The sequence below is a fragment of the Pyxicephalus adspersus genome, chromosome 2, assembly GCF_032062135.1.
Source record: "Pyxicephalus adspersus chromosome 2, UCB_Pads_2.0, whole genome shotgun sequence".
Lineage (NCBI taxonomy): Eukaryota > Metazoa > Chordata > Amphibia > Anura > Pyxicephalidae > Pyxicephalus > Pyxicephalus adspersus.
The window spans coordinates 128,687,356-128,706,774 of record NC_092859.1 but is presented as its reverse complement, the minus strand read 5'-3'; the positions used below and the strand labels follow the sequence as shown (position 1 = coordinate 128,706,774).

At 36.3% G+C, this 19,419-nt stretch overlaps 1 protein-coding gene across 2 annotated transcripts in view; it reads right to left on the bottom strand.

Moving 5' to 3' along the window:
• The window catches only part of MYO5C (myosin VC), a 66,572-nt gene that overhangs the window by 18,430 nt on the left and 28,723 nt on the right, over window positions 1-19,419 (bottom strand). For both annotated transcript variants that reach the window (XM_072402373.1, XM_072402374.1), the window contains 15 exons: window positions 18,964-19,045; window positions 16,213-16,353; window positions 14,834-14,959; window positions 14,390-14,473; window positions 12,447-12,581; window positions 11,420-11,517; window positions 11,226-11,312; window positions 11,037-11,148; window positions 8,912-9,123; window positions 7,930-8,095; window positions 7,235-7,381; window positions 5,730-5,894; window positions 4,783-4,876; window positions 4,626-4,689; window positions 3,779-3,959 (listed from right to left, as the gene is read on the bottom strand). In XM_072402373.1, the coding sequence (XP_072258474.1) occupies window positions 3,779-3,959; window positions 4,626-4,689; window positions 4,783-4,876; window positions 5,730-5,894; window positions 7,235-7,381; window positions 7,930-8,095; window positions 8,912-9,123; window positions 11,037-11,148; window positions 11,226-11,312; window positions 11,420-11,517; window positions 12,447-12,581; window positions 14,390-14,473; window positions 14,834-14,959; window positions 16,213-16,353; window positions 18,964-19,045 (1,894 nt within the window). The remainder of the gene's footprint in view (window positions 1-3,778; window positions 3,960-4,625; window positions 4,690-4,782; window positions 4,877-5,729; window positions 5,895-7,234; window positions 7,382-7,929; window positions 8,096-8,911; window positions 9,124-11,036; window positions 11,149-11,225; window positions 11,313-11,419; window positions 11,518-12,446; window positions 12,582-14,389; window positions 14,474-14,833; window positions 14,960-16,212; window positions 16,354-18,963; window positions 19,046-19,419) is intronic.

The following is a 19,419-nucleotide window of genomic DNA, read 5'->3' as shown; positions in this document are numbered from 1 at the left end:
AATTATTAACTGATACAGCAAATTGGACAATGCTCTTTGTTCTTTTTGCCTTTTTCGGATAAGCTCAATGTTTTACGTAATTTTTCCTCTTGAACTCAATCAACAAGTGTCCTCTTTAATTTGACTAACCGTGTACCTATGCAAGCTTAAAGGAAAAAAATACTCTGTATCTTTTTAAATATTATGCAATACCATAGTACAAATCACTAATGCAATGTAATGATGTTTCCTGATGAGCATGGCATTAGGTAGTTTGTTTCATAATAGGCTTTAGTTTGAGATACGGAAATTGGTAGTAAAATCTTCCAGGGGAATTCAGAGCACATGACTCACTAATCTACATCAATTTGTCAAAATGTATATGGAACACATCTAGACTTTTAGAAGGTGCCTGCTGCTTTTGGTGAGAAAAACAAGAGTGGATAAAAACGTGTTCAGTGCACCTCAAACCTTGATGCATAACAATTATCTTGACTGTGTTCTTTCCTTAAACTGTGACAATTTAAATAATTCTTAACACTAAAAGGTCAACTCTTGGCTTCATGGTCTACCTATAAGTGACAGCCCCATTCCAGAGCCCCTGAATAAATACACAGAGAATGCAAGGTACCAAAGTGGTGTCCTTCACAGGGTGGGTTTATGATTGTCACCCAAAATGAACAGTTGTGTTTGTCTGGGGTTGAAAACTGACATGTATACTGTGGTCCTCTGACATCATTTATTAAACCTCCCTTGCTGATCAGAAATGACCACTGAGCTTTCCTATAGAGGAGAACACAGCAGGGTGCCACTTGCTCGTCCTCCCTCCGCCCCTCTCGTCAGAACAGAACAGCACTGTGTGTACATTATTCATTTTGCTTGTGTCATTGGAAACAATTACGAAAAAACAATTGAAAAGAAAATGAAATGACAAGAAAACAACAAAAAAACACCGTTTCCAATGACAGTGATCTGACATCTATATGATGTCTGTACAGGGCTTAGGACCCTAAATTAACATCTAAAACTTTGTACATGCCTTATCAAAACCAATACAGTTCCATGCAGAGCTCTTACAACAATAAAGTCTTGATGCCTAAACTCTTGATGTAAAAACTAAAACCTTGCTGATCTATAGTAGGAATGAAACATTCACAGCAAAAATGTGGAGCATTACACCGAAAACTATGTACAATTTTTATAATCCAACAATTGAATTAGCTGTTTAGTACATTTGAACATTTACTATTGCTTCAAACTTTAACTCTAAAGAGAACTTCAAAAATGACAAAGGCCCTGCAGAGAGATTCTTTGTTATCAACACCTCCAGTTCCCAGCAACTTCATTGACTGTCATCTTTATATATGACATATAAGACAGCCCGCGTATATTCAATGCACCAGTAGTCCTGGTATTGTCGTTTGCATTTTCTTTCAGAACAAGCACAACTGTTAGCTATCTTCTTATGTTATCTACCATGTAAAATGATGATAGCTGCACCTTTTATGAACCTTTTAGGGGTAACTATGACTATAGATAGCTAAACCATGGGAACAGGTCAGTCAAGGTAAGGGCGCAGTCCTCATCTAACAAGCTGATTACATAGTGGAAATTCTGCTGTTAGATAATTGATGTTGCCAGAGGAAATTTTGTGATGCACACTGACAATAACTACAAATCCTGGCGCAGAATGGGGCAGTTATGTAACATTCCTCATGCTCACTGCCAGTTCCTGAAATGGGTAGGTGTGTACAGTTGTGTATTTGATATAAGCAGTCATACAGTCAAAACACAATCTGTAATTGGTCATTGGCTCTAGTTGGCTTTAGAAAGTGTTAGCATAAACTTAGACAAAAGGTATTACATCAGTATGTTTAAAGGAGAAAATATAGTTCCAATAAAATAATGCTATACCCAGATAAGGGACCATGTCTGATCAATGCATGTGATTATTTCAGCATACTTTATCTATGCTTTTCTACATAACTATATAAAGATCAACCAAAGTCACAGAAATTTTCAAATAATTTTTGTCTGCATGAACAATGTGATTTAGGTGTTCCAAATATCTTTATTTCTCATAGGTGGAGACAGCCAGTCCTAATGTATTTCACTTTGTTTTGGGCTTATTAGGAGTAAATCTGTGATTAAGCCTGTGGCAGCGGGTGCAATGCATCAAGGCTTAGTCATGAATACTTTGTGAGATACTGCAGGTGAATAGGACAAACCCTGTCTTGGATGCAAAGCTTGCAGGATTGGTCTTGAAGAAGCATTTGAGCAATAGATCAGTTTCAAAACTGACAAGAGTTGGGAAAAAACACTGCCACGGGGGTGTATGAGCAGTAAAGTGTAGTTACCCTTGTAATAGTTTATCCCAACCCGTTACTTTTACTGTACAGGTTGGTTTTGTGTATTGTTAATATGGAAGAAAGACAGAATTAAAAGTGAAAAATAAAAAGAGGAGATGACCTATATTATAAATACATACTTGCGTATAAGAGATATATAAAATATAAATATAAATAATTTTATAGCATGCATACAGTTGCCAGAATCTATTTTTCCAAAATAGCAGTATTTTACATGGGGATAAAGTATTTTACATGTCATAAACAGCTTGATTAAACTCATTATATTATTTTAAAAAAAGGGAATCTGACATTCCCTTAAACATTCTCTCATGGGAGTCTTCCAGGTCATTGTTTTTCAATGGCAGTAATTGATTCCCATGAGAAAAGTGTCAGATTCCCTGTTTTATAAAATTAGCCCTTTGGCTTTCTAAACCCCTATGCTGGGAAGACAGTGATCCATCAAGAGTTTGATGCAAAATCATTTTTTTGATGATTATTAAACTTTTGGAATTTATCATACCTGCAAACAAGAAAAATACCATGTCCTATCTATTACAATGAAAACACACATGCGGTGTTAATAGATTAAATGGACCTGATTTATTAAACCCCTCCAAGGCTGGATAGGATACACTTCCATCAGTGAAACTGGGTGATCCAGCAAACCTGGAATGGATCTGGTCCAGGATTCAAAACATTTGATACCAAATAGCAAATAACTTTGAAGAAATCCGTTCCAGGTTTGCTGGATCACCCAGCTTCACAGATGAAAGTTTATCCTCTCCAGCCTTGGGGAGCTTTAATAAATCAGGGCAAATTATTTGTGGTGGATAAATAAAACAGACAGTTCTCAGTTGGATACCTTAATAAATCCTGTTTGTCAAATAAATAGAAGAATGTAAAGTGCACCCAGTAAAAGAACAGTACTATTACTTTCCAGTCCCGCCAACTGTAAATACAGTCTTCATTCTCTTGCAGAGACATAAGTTCTATTAGACAAACACATTCAGCCATGTTGGATGTTATTCCACCCGCCAGCTGCTTCATCACTAATGTGTCTCCATCAACTGTGGTTCGAGCTACCTGACACAATGGTATTACTTTGTAAGTAAGATGTGCAGGTAATGTATCAGCCAACAGGAGTGTGAGAGAGAGACATAAGTATCCAAACGTGGCAGTGTTGGATTCTGAATACTCTACTCAACCTTTTAGTTCTGCAAAAAAATAATATTCAATTCACCAGAGGTGAGACAGGTAAATGGCAGTGTTATTCTTACACTGGGTGCATTTGGTATAATATTTTGAATTGTGAGAATTGAGTTGTTTCAAAAGATACATTAAGGTGGTTGTTTGTGTTATGAGAAACGTGAGTTGAATACATCCATGTGGTGCATACTGTAAGAAGGGTGTAATACACAGACTGCCTTAGCCACTTGACCTTTTCTTACCTTTGTCTGGTTAGAGAGCTGAGCTACTTCCAATTTTAGTCCATCATTAAGGGCTGTCTGTTCCTCTATCTGCTTTACAAGTTTCTTGTTCTTGTCCTTCAGGATCTCAATCTCCTCCTTAAGTTGCTTTATCTGATTTTCATAATCTCGTCTCTTGAGTTCAAATTGTTTTTCAAGTTTACTATGAAATAAAAAAACTCTGTAATTATAGTATATAATGATAGTAAACTGACCTATACATCACATCTAAACCAATATGTATGATCCAAAAGGAAATGAATAGTCTACTCCAGGTAAGTAAGAGTTCAAGATTTTTACAGCATTTCAAAAAGAGAACAAAAAAAACTTTTTGTAAAAATAAAAAGCAAGCTCCTTAATTTACAATATTTCTTAAAAAAAAACAATGTTAAGAAGACAATCACAAGTTCTGTCAATAAAGCCATATGCTAAAATAAATTACATGTTAGGGAGAAGCAGATCTCATCCTTGCATTCTCCCATACATTGTTCTCTTTTTGAGATGCTGTAAGAATCCCATAATTTTATGTTCCTACATTGGGATTGCTTTGTGAACTAGTAATCATACCCACAATTAGTGTTCTTCTATATTAAACATATATATCCTGCAGCAGTACTGCAGCATTTGGGAATTATAAAATATAACAAATCAGCTCCCAATTTTACATCAATGACAAAATAATTCATGACAACCAACCTAGAAAAACCCTAGACATACATGATCTCTTATGAACTTAGCTCCACAACAATAATCCAACCAATTAACAATAGAGCTCATATGATTTATGATAAATAATAGTAATCATGTATAAAAACAAATCTTTACATACACTCTATGTTTCCCCTCTTTCTCAACATCTGCAAACAGCTGATTTGTAAGTTCATCCATTTTATCTGTACAGAAAACAACAGCACAAAATGTAATAATTAATAATGTTTTATAAAACCAGCAATATCATAAAGTTACACAAGTCTGAATCCTCTTACCCTTCATTTCTTGGGTTTTTTCCTCTAGCTTATTCTCCAGTTTTTGCTTCTGCTCCAGAAGATCACTGTTCTGAACTTGTAGTTTCGATATTTTCTAATCAAAAGACAGGAATGTGCATAATTGTTTTGATGATGATCCATCTAAAGTTAGCTATTCTTTTTTAATACAAGTAACGGCACCCTAAAGACGCTACACAGTGGACCAATATATACCTGCGTTATAGCGTGCCACAGAATACTCTTGTGTTGTGGTGTGTTGCATTGGAAAAAAATATGTATGGTTATCTGCATTACAGTATAATGTCAGCTCAGTTATAATGTGCTGCAATGCAATGCACTTATATGTGCAAAGCAATATACTTTGAACATACAAAAAGAAGCACGTTATCACAGCACAACATGTAGATGGATTCTTAGCTTTTGTTATCTTTCAAATATTACATCACACCTTCATTTTGGTTTAAAGTATATTGCATAAACTATGTAGATAAACATGCATATTATATAAGATTTCAGATAAGCTAAAACCTAATACAAATATGGGCACATGCAGCTTTATGGTCTACAGCCTTACTTGTTCTATTTTATTATATTTATAACAAAATCGTAATAAAAAAATTAGAACAGATATTTTATTCTATATTTAGACAATAGTCATATTCACAAAGTGGTAGTGAAATTATCAGCTTGTCAATTCCGAGCAATTATAACTTTGTTTCACAAACTGATTTCAATTGACCTATACAAAAGTTCTTGCGTGAACTACAGTTTGAAATGAAATATTATAAAATATAACAAGAACATGCTGTCTGATACAAAGACTGTTATGCCCTCTAGTGGTAAAAAACACAATGCTACAACCAAAGAAGACATTGATAATAACTTCATTTTCAGCTATCACAATGCTATGCAGAAGAGTGATGTTTTAGAGAACTCCGATCACTGACCTGTTCCGTGTCGTCCTTGTATTTCTTCCCTTTTTCCTCTTGTGACTTCAGCTGTGTGATAGTTTTTTCCAGGTCTGATTCAAGTTTATGAAGTTTATCAATGTCATGTGAGTGAGTGGTAGCCAAACTAGTCAGTCTTTCCAATAAGCCATGATTTTCTTTGTTCTAAAACATCAATTGTATGCATTGCTATTAACATATTTAGGTGGAACTGAACACTCAAAAAGTGAATACTTGCTATGTTACAGAAACATTTCACAAATGTTAACTGGGCATTAGAAGTACCCTGATCACTGTAGCTACTGTCTGGAATTCTCCAAAAATCTAGCAGCGCAATACTATGTGATTCTGGGCCTAGGCACTCTGACACCTACAGCTTCACAGCTGTATATGTGCACTGTAACATGTGTCCTGGCATCATTATCACCAGGAGAAAAAGTTATGGCAAATACAATACAATGCATGTGGAGTAATATGCATCCTTATGTATGAGAGTACCAAGTCTTCTATTTCAGGTTTTCCATAATCTGGTCCTTGCTGGAATGGGCATATAATTATTGTATGGTAATTAAACTTTTACCACTGCTCTTGAACTTAAATTTTATTTTGTTGGCCAATATTTTGTCATTGTGGTGAAGTCTTCTTGCTTTGAAGTCCTGTCCTTTGCCAACAAACCCAACTCTTTTCCCCCAGCGTGTCGTAAGTGGTACAGTATTTTAGGGATAAGCCAGAATGGCTCTGGCATTCTCGTGAAAATTACCTCGAACTTCCGATAGGTCCGCGGAATTTCGGCGAACTGTTTTCGCGAAACCATTGGAAGATTGGAGGTTAATTAACCTCCAGTGCCCCGGGATCACAGTGGAACTGCAGATTAACTCCCAATGGAATTACTCCATTGAGAGTTCACCTGCAGTCACAGGTTAGCTGTGACCGCAAAATTCCCAAAGTGACCGCAAAGTTCCCACAGTCACCGGGCTGTACTTATCAGTCTAGTGACCGTGGGAACTAAACTGCAGATGAACTCTCAATGGAGAAACTCCATTGAGAGTTCATCTGCAGTTCCACTGCTATCCCCAGGCACTAGAGGTTAATTAACCTTTAGTGCCCCGGGATCGCAGTGGATTCTCAGGGCTTTATTGATTCAGAAAGCTTTCCTCAGCCAATCAGAGAGAACTAGAGGTTTTGAATGGGGAGACTTGTCCTCATTTAACCTCTAGTCCTGGGGATCGCACACTGAGCTGATCAATGAATGCAGCCAGTGATGCATTCATTGATCAGCACAACCGGCAATCTTTTTTTTTAATTCGATCTCGCTTGGCGAATTTACACCAACCATTCCGTTCTCGCTTACTATTTCGGTAAGCAAGAACAGCTAAATTCGCTGCGAGGTCGGGTTTTAAAAACTCGCTCGCTCATCCCTACAGCATTTTACCACTTAGCATTTAGCATCCTGACATTAGGGCATGCTGGCCTAGTGGACTGTAAAAATAATGGAAAAAAGTTACCTGGTCTTCAAGTTTCTTCTGTAGTCTTTGCACTCTGTAGGACAGCTGAACATTGACTACAAAGCGCCGAATGTTCTGAAACCTGCGTCGTGCCAGCCAAGCTCGAGCATACTTCTGTAGAATCAGTGCCTTGTGCTCTTCACGCATCTTTCAAACAAGATTATTGAGATTTGTCAAAGTTTAAAATGATTAGTTTAAGTGAATCCAAAATCCCAAGAACAGCCTAAACAGGTCCTCTGGCACTATTGTAATTTGAACATGCTGTCCCCTGCTATAAGTCACACACCCCTCTCCTGCCATATTGCTTGCTTTAATAGCCTCCATACTCATTTTCTGCACATACCATCTGCTCATGGACCCTCCATACGTCTCTGCCTGCCATTATGGCCTTTGCATTCCTCCTCTGCACATTCTCCCTGCTATCATGCCCCCAACATTCTGCCTCCCATTATTCTCTCTGCATGTTTCTCCTTCATAGTCTGTCCACTGTGACACCCTCCATGCTCCTCTCCTGTACAGCTCATTATGTCATCTTTATACCCTCTGCACTCCAGCAGTTTGCCTACCATCATTTCTCTGCATTCATTTCCTGCACATGTGCAATATATCATGGCTGTTGTTATCCCCCCTGTAAATTCTGCTTATGTAGTTCTTTAACAGTCTAATCAAGATTATTCAACAATACATCAACATACCTTGCGATACTTCTTTCTGGCCTGGTACCCTCGTGTGAATGCTTGTATTGTCACAGTAGCTACTAGTATAAGCTGGTAAATACGGCGCACTAAGAAGCCTCGGCAGTATTTCTGAATGATGATAGCAGCCCAGGTGTGTTTAATGGCAGTTGCACTTATTGCTTGCCTAGAAATATAAAAAGCAAAATTAAGCTCAGACTACATTCATTGATGCTGCCAGAATTGTTCTTTCATCTAGGTTATTAAGTGCAGTCACAGCCAACATTACCTTCAGTAATGGATCTGATTATTAAAAACTGCTGCAACAGGAAAAAAAGTTGTTGATAATAAAAGGGATGAAAATTACCTTTATCACAATAATAATTAATCTCATATCTAGACGGCTGCTTTTGGCAACACCTCTTTCTACGAATTAACCACTGTGAGCACCACAGAAATCATTTTACAGATGAGGTGTATTATTTTTAATATTACTATTATTATTAGTAGTAATAATAATAATAAACAGTATTTATATAGCGCCAACATATTATGCAGCGCTGTATAGTGTATCCTCTTTTCTCCCATTTCAACACGCTAATGAAAATAATAAATACAGTCTGCTTTCTATACTTATTTTAGACATAGAACCACCACTAGGTCTCTGTGTTTCTCTTTGTAATACAGGCAGATCATGGCTGATGGGAAGGGCTAAAAGTGTGCTGTACATTCCTATCCAAAAACAGGAAGCTGTGGTAATACCCAAAAGTAATATTGAACCTCCATGATTGAAAGAACTAAATTCCAATAAATTAAAGATGCAGGCCAAGGACAGAAGGATTGGGAAGAAAGGCCTGTATGATGCTGAATGTTAAGGCAGGCTTACTGCTCTTTCTAATGCACACTGTGAGAAGCTTCCATGTGCATAAATCAGTAGTAAGTAATTTTGGTCCAGAAGAGCCTGTACTTTGTAAAACCCGTTCAGCTTTAGAATTTGGGTTACCTCACAGACCTCTGTCCTCTGAAATACTGCTGTATGACAATGGCAGCAAGTTTTGCACGCAGGAACTTCTTACGCTGAACCCAGCCACGAATATTCTTCTGGATCATAATACAGGCATTTCTCAGTTTATCAGATCTCAGTTTTTCTAAGTATGCCACTTGGCCAGCTCTGAAGAAGATTTTAGTCCTTCCAAACACATACTGATTGGAATCCTGAAAACAAGGTAAACAAACAATATACATTGAATAGATATCTTACCATAGTGAAGGAAGCTGTAACAATAAAGGGCTATTCTGCTAATACCACCACAACCATTTCTGGTATCATCCAGTGCATATAAAGTTTTTAAAGAAAAGCAGGCTGCACCAGGTGTAATAATGTAGGCAAAGTCGTTCCTTTTTTCCTCTATTTTTTCCAAAATGACTTTAAGCTGGGATATCACCTACAGCTCTCTTTGTGGAATTCCCCCTTGGATCTGTTATCTGCACTGATATACTTGTTCCACACACTGGATGCAGGGAATCAAAGCTGCATCACCAAAAACGTATAGTGAATGATTGTTACTATACTGGACATATATTCAATCAAATCTGGTATGAAACTACCAAGTTTGAGCTACATTTGTCAGATTTACCCTTCTCTACAAAAAGACATTTGGACAATTAACGTTTGAATCAATAATAATTGTCATGTAAGACAACCATTACTTGGTGGGCAACTGACAAATTGGTATAGCTGAATTTCTAATACCAAGGCACATTTTAACCTGTAGATATATACAGCACATAGTTTTGGGGTAAAACTTTCAGTCCTAATACATTCTTTAGTATAAAATGAATTTATCCGAGCTGCTTATTGACAAATTTATAGAAAATGTTGAGTCCAACTGGCAGCAATTATGCTTTAGACAGTTGGTCTGAAGAATAGTATAAAAGAACCAGTGTTGGATGAGTTGTGCATTGAGCCTTAGGAAAAGGTTGAGTATTTTGTTTTTTATCTGCATTTTGCTAGGAAGCTGTTAGGGATCTGCAATACAATGATTGAATTTACTGCATACACTTGGCTTTGTCATGTGTAGCATTGTTTTTTTTTACTTGGTGTTAAAGCAACAATAAGACCATCATTTCCCAGGAGTATATGAATAATTCTATACTTTCCTAATAACTTTAAACTAAGTTCCACAGATTATGAGATCCATGGGACATCCTGGGACCCGATAGAATTTTGGGTTATAGTTTTTTTTCTGCCATTTACTTTCACCATTTTCAACCTCTCATACCCTTCACTAATTAGCAAATACCAACTAACCATATAAGTCTCCACACAGTCTCCTGAAGAAGCCAGTAGGCGAAATGCGTTACGTAATGGGACAAATTTTGTTATCAATTATTAAAGGACCCAATGTATTGTAATATTTTTGTATCACTACATGTCTAGCACAGTTGGGCTATGTATAGCTTAGAATGCTTGAATAGTCCAACACAGGTAAAGCACCTTATTTGCGATAAAAAGCCATCTTTCTCATTTTTTATCTCACTTAGTAATTGAAGGCTTGGCAAGAGAGAGAGATAGAGAGAATTGTATGGCTTCATAAATATGTCCAGTCTTTCCATCAGTATAGCTTTTGGAATTGACACACCTGAGAACCACTGTATTATTCTGAACTATAATTCTCACCAAGGTAATTATTTGGTTTATAGGTCCCCTACTGGTCAAATTACTAATAGCATTGTCAGAAGTGACCTAGATTTAAAACTAGCAAACACTAGAATGCAATAACACAAAATCTACATTAACGTTCAAATATTAACCTTAAAGTGTCATAAATTATTAATAATGAAATCTACTGCCTAAAGCCAATAATTTTAATGTTTAGTACTTTGGCTGTCTTTGAAGAGCTAAAGAGCACAAGATTACTTTGAGTGCACTTTTGATGTGGTGGGAAAGTTTTATGTGATACAACATTGTTGTCACATAACTGTGAATGATGGAATGGCACAATCTACTCATCCTGCAAGAACAGAAATCATGAACTTAACACGACTATTTCATTACCAAACATCTGGCCTGTTTCTAACATCTACATACAAGTAAGATCATATACTGTGTCATGTGCAGAACATACCTGGATTAATCTTTGCAATACAACTTTGCAAATCTGCTTTTTATCATTTAAAGAGAGTTCCTGCTGTGTCATCAGAATGCTGTAACGACCATAAAATTCAATGTATGTCCACCTAGAATTACACAAAGCCAATTAATTCATGGTTCGTAGCTTCGTTTGGTGTTTGAGTAAGCAGAGATGAAGAATTACCTGGAAGGATAGCTTTGTGCACTAATTCGGATTGTTTCCAGCACACCACATGCCCGTAATTGCTGGACAACTCGAATAGGGTCAAACCTGGGAAACAGTAAAATTATTTTTATTATATACATGTAAAATATATCTTACTGACATGATTTAATAATTACAAAGGTTGGTAAAACAAACTAGTATTCCATACATACTCAAATGGCAACTTTTCATCATTAGGTTTTATGCATCGCACATAGTGAGGAGTGGTAGCGTTAAGAGTTTCCATAAGTAAACAGAGAGAATTGCGGAACTGAAAATAGAAATTAGATTGTGAGGTACAATTTAATGAATAATGTTTTCAGTAATTTTACAAATATGTACCGCACATAAAAAAAAGGACATGTTGGACAGTGGATTTCCTTTATATACTTTATGTATTTACAATATATGGATGGTTGCTCTGTTGCTCCATCTCAGTGATCTATAGCCCTCCCCAAGCACTGAATTTAGGCAAATCTGGGAGAAGTTCCCCATCAAACTCAAAATAAATTTAAAGCAGAGTGCAAAAAATCTTCTTCTCTCATCAATTATTTGAAGACACAGGACTAACTATACTTTTATAATTGGAGATAGCATTAACCTATTTCTTTCATCTAGGAAGCTATTTCTGATATGGGGCAATGCTCAACATTTTGGAGAATCTTTAATTTAAAATGTTTTGAGTGCATATGTCACCTCATCCTGTCATTCTCATTTATGTTATATTAGATTCTCTATAATTATGTTGTATGTAATAAGCAGACCAAAGCTAGTGGTTATTAGGGATTCCCACCCCTGGCAATCCCCATTGCCTGGCAATCACAGCTTTCCTTTGCAGGTGCCTGAATGAACTCTTGTGTTATGTCACTCCAGCCAGGCCAATCAAGATGGTCAAATATTGTAAATTGTCCACCACTCTCCCTCTAATCCAACCCACCCTCCGTGCCTGACAAATGAATAGACATCCCTGGCCAATATTCAATTGTTATAAAGAAAATGGAAGTAGCTGGTATTTTACTGCATGTTTGCACACTGACAATATTCACGCTGCCTTATTGAATAAACAGGAATTTATACCTATGTTCCTTGTAAAGCAATTATAAAAACATGATGGTTTCAAGCTGCTGTTTTCCATTTCAAGTGCAGAGTAAAAACAATGATTACATTACATCACTGAGAGAGCGTTTGTATAGACAGTACCTTGCTGCCAACTGTCATCCTGAGCTCTTTGTTTGCTGACCTGATCGCAGGCCTTGCAGACTGCACCCTGATGGCTGCAGTGAACTGTGGAGTGCTGGCTGTGTTGTCTTTAAAAAAACTGGCACACAGGTCGAACTGGGTTTGTTAAAAGAAAAAAAAAAGCAAGCCTTGAACAACGATAACAAACATGGGAAAACATCCAGCGTAAAAGAAATTTATATATATGTTGTATTTTTTTGATTTATTATTACACTATTTATATAGCACCGACATAATATGCACAGCTGTACAAAGTCTATAGTCATGTGACTATATGTCCCTCAAAGGGCTCAAATCTAATGGTCCTACCTCAGTCATATGTCTTTAATACAGTCTATGGTCAATTTTGGGGGGAAGCCAATTTACCTAACTGCATGTTTTTGGGATGTGGGAGGAAATCGGAGTACCCAAGGAAACCCATGCAAACACAGGGAGAACCTGCAAACTCCATGCAGATAATATCCTGGCCAAGATTCAAACTTGGGACCCAGTGCTGCAAAGGCCAGAGTGCTAACCTTTTAATTTTAATGTGTTCTTTAAAATCTTTGTGGGTATAATTTCCTTAGATCAGATTTTTTTTAAACTGTACACTGTAATTGGAACTCACAAATGGAATTCACAAATAAATCACAAAACATTTGAAGCCGACCTAAACTTTTTTCGTATAAGTGGGTCAAGTTTTTTTTCTGTTCCCCTTACTTTATGTACATTAATAATATTACTAAATATTCCCTTGAGACTCGCACAAGAAATTTACACTTTTTACAAAAAAGATTTTTTGTTTCTGTCTCTGTCCCCACTAGATATTTTACTTCATGACGTTATTTCACACATTGGGCTGAAGAGAATACACTTTCATCAGTGAAGCCGGGCGATCCAGAAAACCTGGAATGGATCTGGTCCAGGATTCAAAATATTTGCTAGCAAATTACTTTGCAGAAATTCATTCCAGGTTTACTGGATCACCCAAATTCACTGATGAAAGTGTATCCTCTCCGGGCTTGGAGAGCTTTAATAAATCAGGCCCATTGTGCCTCCCTGTTGAGACAGATGGTCATAAAAATATATATATTGATGGTGAAACAAAAAAGGTTTCAACCCTTCTTACTAGGAGTGGATCCACAAAAGCAATAATGAGTATTCCTATTGTAAAGTGTTCACCTAAGATTGGTGAATAAGGTGCATACAAAGGCAATGTTTTCTTTATTAGTCCAAAACATATTCAAGCCTTGAACACAGTTTCACCTTTTTTTTTACCAAGCTAACTGTACATACACTTTACAAAGTGAACATTTACTTTAACTGACTCCAAATTTGTATATCAATTCTTTGATTTCACATAAATACAACTACAGGATAGTATTCTGTAAGATGTTATTCTGCCAAGAATAAATACAGATAATTCATGATACACAATGGGCTTGATTTTTAAAAGCTCTCCAAGACTAGAGAAGAGAGACTATTGTGGGTGAACCTGGGTGATTCAGCAAACTTGGAATGGATCTGGTCCAGGATTGCAAACATTTGCAAAATAATAGCAAATGATTTTAGGAAATTGATTACAGGTTTAAAAAGGGATTATAAATACTTTGTTAGCTCTACGTACAAGTTTCAACTCTTCTCTCCATGACTTATTATTTGTTATTTTTGTGGCATAAGTGCCATGTGTTGTGTTAGTTTTCCATAGTCCATATTTTAGCATGAACGTTTATAGGCTTTCCTATAAAAAGCCCCATTTTAGTTATACATAGTAAAGAAAATGTTCTATATCAAGAGCAATAAGGAAGGGTTTTATTAGAGCTGTAATGGGTGCATGGTTGTGTTCCTATAATTCAAATAAATTGTGTGCATGTATTTTTATTATTCCAAGTTTATAAATGAACATGGAAGTGAATCACACAAACCTTACTAGTTTTCAGCAGGTCAATCAATACTTCATACACTGTATCACGATTTTTCTCCAAAAACCCATCGCATTTATATTCTACCTGTGCAGATCAAATACAAGACTTTAGACAGTAATACAAATCATTGACGTTAGCATGAAAAGATAAGCACAAACTTTGAATGTTTTTCCTAGAGCTACATTTTAAACTTTGTTACTGTATTTTATCTATTCCCTATCTGAGCATAGGTGCACTTTCTTTTTATTTAAGGAAAAACAACTTTTGTTCATTGATAATCGGTCGTACTGCAGATCTCCATGGACACCACTCAAATTCAACACTCAAAGATGAAAAGTGAGATGCCATGACCCTGGAAACTTTGTACAGCAGATCCACAGAATCTGACTGCGAAAAGTCCGCATAGGTGTATTTTCTATGGAAGTGCTTACTTTATTAGCTTACCTTATCTGCAAAGTGTTGGATGATAAATGATCTGTTGGACATTCTTGGTTTCTCAAACAAGGGATTCTTATTAACATAGTTGTTGTACAGCTTTTGCAACCAGTTTTCATCTGTACCCTGTGGCAGCTATAAAAAAAAAGTACAAATATGTAGTGTAGGTAATAACTACAAAATCAGCAAAATCATTTCTGTGCCCTAAAGTAAATGTGTCACTACTGTTCACAAGTAAAGTGTGAGGTGCTCATCAGTGTTTTCATTTACCAAATAATTGCTGCAGAGTACCATGAGAGGCCCCCAATTACCATAAAAGTTTAACTGTAACAAAAGGCAGTCCTGAATCCAGTCGCACCCACGAGCAGCCCACAATAAGATGTACTGTTCCACAAAAAAAAATTGCAGGCATGCAGGCATTTTGTTGTAGAAGAGGTGTGCATGTGGAAGTGAACCTCCACCCATCCATATTTATCTAGGATCATCCCATCTCATATCCAGGGAAAGCAATGACCGGAGGAGGTGAGTGGAAGGTTTGTCCCTGTGCACACCTCCAACATAAACTTCTAACGCAAATTTCTGTTGATAGTAATTCCCCAGTAACCCAAACACATCAAGCGCATTGCTTAAGTGTAATATTTGTCTCTGCTTTCTAATTTATGCCTTTGCTTTCATTTACCACCCAATTTTTGTCATCCTAATCTCAAAAACATTTCTATTGACCCATTCCTCATAAATGACTCTAATATTTATAGTGCATGCCCTTATTAAATGCCACCTTGATCATTATAGCATGCTTCTATATGGCCTGCCAACCAACTGGCTAGCACCTCTCCAATTTTTACTGACCTTGACTCATCCACCTTGCCTCTCACTCCTTATCTGCTGCTCCTCCTGTCTGCCAATCCTATAGACGATTCAATTTAAAAACTCATCCTTTTAGAAAAGCATACAATCTTCTCTAGGCTATTCACGTCAGGTTTTGAACAGGCTTTGACTCTTGCAGAATCTGATTTGGAAACTTACCATCTCCTAATATACTCATTGCCTTACCCCTTAAGGTACACTTTACTATGCATGGGAAACTCAGTGTATATTCTTGGCATGCATGGGAGTGTTGGGATGAAAACGAGGATGAGTTTGGTTCAAGAACTGTTTATGAACAATTTCTAAGGTCTTGCTTAAAGTTTGAACTCAACTAACAATATAATTGACTTATTATATAGAATATTATATTTATTTATACATAAATATTTATATATCTATATATACAATATCTATATCTATATATATATATATATATATATATATATATATATATATATATATAGACAAAAACAAATAAAAAAGGGGAAAAAACGATTTATTATAATTAGAAAACTACCCACCAGACATTCTTCATCTAGTAGTTCCAAAATGCCCATCTTTGCTTCAATGAGATCAATGACAGGCTGGTTGTCATAAAAGTCTATAAGAGTCCAAGGTATATCTTCCTTCATGTACTCCTCTTGCTCAAGTTTAAAGACATGCTGAAAACAAATTTAATATACATTATAGCTCTGTAAGAAATACAATTTCACGCCATGCCTTTTTATTTGATATGATAGTAGGCAAAATGCTAAGAGTGATAACACATGGCACCCAATCAAAAATTATTATTCTTTCCCCTTCCTTTACTAAGCACCCAGTGTCTTCTAGACATCTCCCACTAAGTTTGTGGGTATTGGCAAGGAGTCCAATAAATTCCAATATAATTGTAGGTCATCAGCTCTGCAGGTGAAGCATGACCATGGCCCCCTAAAAGATGTCAAATGATGGGCAACACTTCTGATTGTAAAAGCTGAAGTCTAATTAGTTGATATCTAACATTTACTCCTTTTGCAACCTAATAATTACCTTCCCATTGGTCCTATTTAATGGTGCCATGCATAGAGCAGTTGTTGTGCAGTACTGCAGTGGGCAGTAATCAATTACAGCAATTCAGAAATAATTTCTCATCCAAAGGGAATGCAGGAAACAAACATCCATTAACATTTCACATCTACTAATAAAACGTTATCAAATTCTGTCACCACAAATGGCTTAAGACTTAAATCACTCTACTAAAAAGTACTATATTAAACAGACAGTTCTAGAACAGCAACAATTTCCCCAGTAAATTCTTGGCACGTGTTGTAAAAATGATGATGTAAAAGCAAATTCAAAATTTTTGCACCCAGACTTTATGTCACATGACAGATATGCTTTAGGAAATTATTTTTTTTACTTCTACTGTGATATTGGTCTACATAGCATTCCACTCTATGTAACATGTATCCCCATACACTGCATATTTGATGGAAAGTAAGTGGAAGCTAGATCTTTATTTATGCCTGAACTGTAAAAGCAATGTATAGAGGGATTACTAGTGGTGAAGCGTAAGTAATCTGGTGCCACTGTGGGACGGCGGTTATACTTTACCTGCAAAACCTGTTTTTCAACTTTTCATGCTATCTGCAGTATGTAATATTTCTCGGTTTTTGACAGTTATCATTAAGATACACTCCCTCAGACAGTAAACAGGGCATGGAATGACAGCAGAAGGGTTTGAAAACATCTTCCATGGGTTATTAAAGTAACTGTATTCCAATATTACTGATCAGCAGTTAACGGAACACCAGCTAGTGTTTTTATAAAATAACATCTGTGTGAAAAGCCCTGTATAAAGGAACTGTGTGCTTATAGAATATATCCAATGTTATAATAAAACCTCTTCTAGTCTCTGCTCCAATAGTGTCATTACTATTTGAGTTTGTAACTTAGAACCACATGTTGCAGGTAAATTAGAATAAAATAGATCTGTATACATGCTTCAGATCAAAGTTATCAGGCTCTTGGATGAGCAAGATGGCAAAGGAATTTGCATTTTTTCAATGGTATTCTACAAACTCCCTAAAAACTTGGATTTCCATAAGCAAAGCGTATAAATATATAAATTGTGGACAGGTAGGTTCTATATTGCAAAGGGACATGCTTAATCTCTTCTGGAATAAAACAAGTGTACCTGTCTGTTTGCAATCTTTTACATAATGTACACTATCCATGTACAAGCCAGCATACCTGACTCCTGGGAATGAACTTTGTGCAGGGGAATTGCATTATTTCAGCCTGGCCTATCAAGATTGCCAAAGATTCCGAACATGAAAGAGGTAAAGCTTTTAGCGCTGGCAATGAAGGCAAGTTAAGTTAAATAATTGTGAACAGGCAGGTAAGTTTGTCATATTGCAGAAGAGACATCACCTTCCCCTTCTGCAATAAAGAATATGCCCACAATTTTTGTTATATTATCAGGTTTAGTTTTGCTTTATGGAAATCTTTAAAGGTTTAAAGTCAATTTAAATGATAAAACTACTTTAAATGTTTACACCTTTATATAATTATATTTCATTATGTGGTATTTGAGTTTGCATGTTCTACCCGTGTCTGTGTGGGTTTCCTCCAGGAACTCCAGTTTCCTTCCACATTCCAAAAACATGCAGTTGGGCTAATTGGCTTTCCCCCCAAATTGACCTTAGACTGTGATAATGGCATTAGGCTATTGTAGGGACATTAGACTGTGAGCCCCTTTGTGAGACAGTTAGTGACATGACTATGGACTTTGTAAAGCGCTGCGTAATATGTCGGCACTACATAAATGAAAGATTATAATAATAATAACTGCCGCTGTTTGGGATTTGAATTTACCTGCAGATATGCAGAAATTTAAGCAGGCAAATTTCAAAGTGGTTGGCAAGCTAACAACCAGCTACAAGCCAATATTTATACTGCAAACCATTTTACATGACAATGTGCTACTTTCTCCCAGATTATAAGGACAGGGTCATCTCCTCCTCCTGTGTCATTGTTTCTATCTGTCTGTCATTCGCAACCCCTGTTTAATGTACAGTGCTTCATAATATGTTGGCACCATGTAAATATTGTTTATTAATAATAATATTAAAATTAACTCAATAAGATGGCAGAAATAGATCTTTTTATGTACTTTTGCAGTGAAGCTTAAAGTTTAGCTTTAAAAAAAGTCTAGGAATCCCAATCCCTATCCCAAGATTTCTATGATCTCCATGGTGTACTGAATTGGAAATGACTCTAACAGTACTTACCAAATTAAACTGTTGTTGTAGTTTTTCATTTGCATAATTTATACAGAACTGTTCAAAACTATTGACGTCAAAGGTTTCAAACCTATAGTGAAGAGACTGATGTTTTAATACAATCATTGTTACTTGAGAACATTGCACAAATAAAGCTACAGCCATAAAATATGATTTTTAGCTTTGAAAGGTGTTATATACAGTGTTATATACAGTGGTGAAGAGTTCACATTTTAGTAATTTATTTCTGTCTGTGACCCCCATGGGGAGATTTTTCCTCATTTCCTCATCCTATAACAACCGAATAAAATATGGTGGGGCAGTATTTACTACGGAAACAGACAGTTGTATTATATTTATTTGATATGTAATTGGAGAGATTCTAGATTCTATAAAATAGGGACAATCTTCTCCACAGAAGACAGTAAAATCCTGACAATCTTTTAAACTTTCCACTCTTTATCT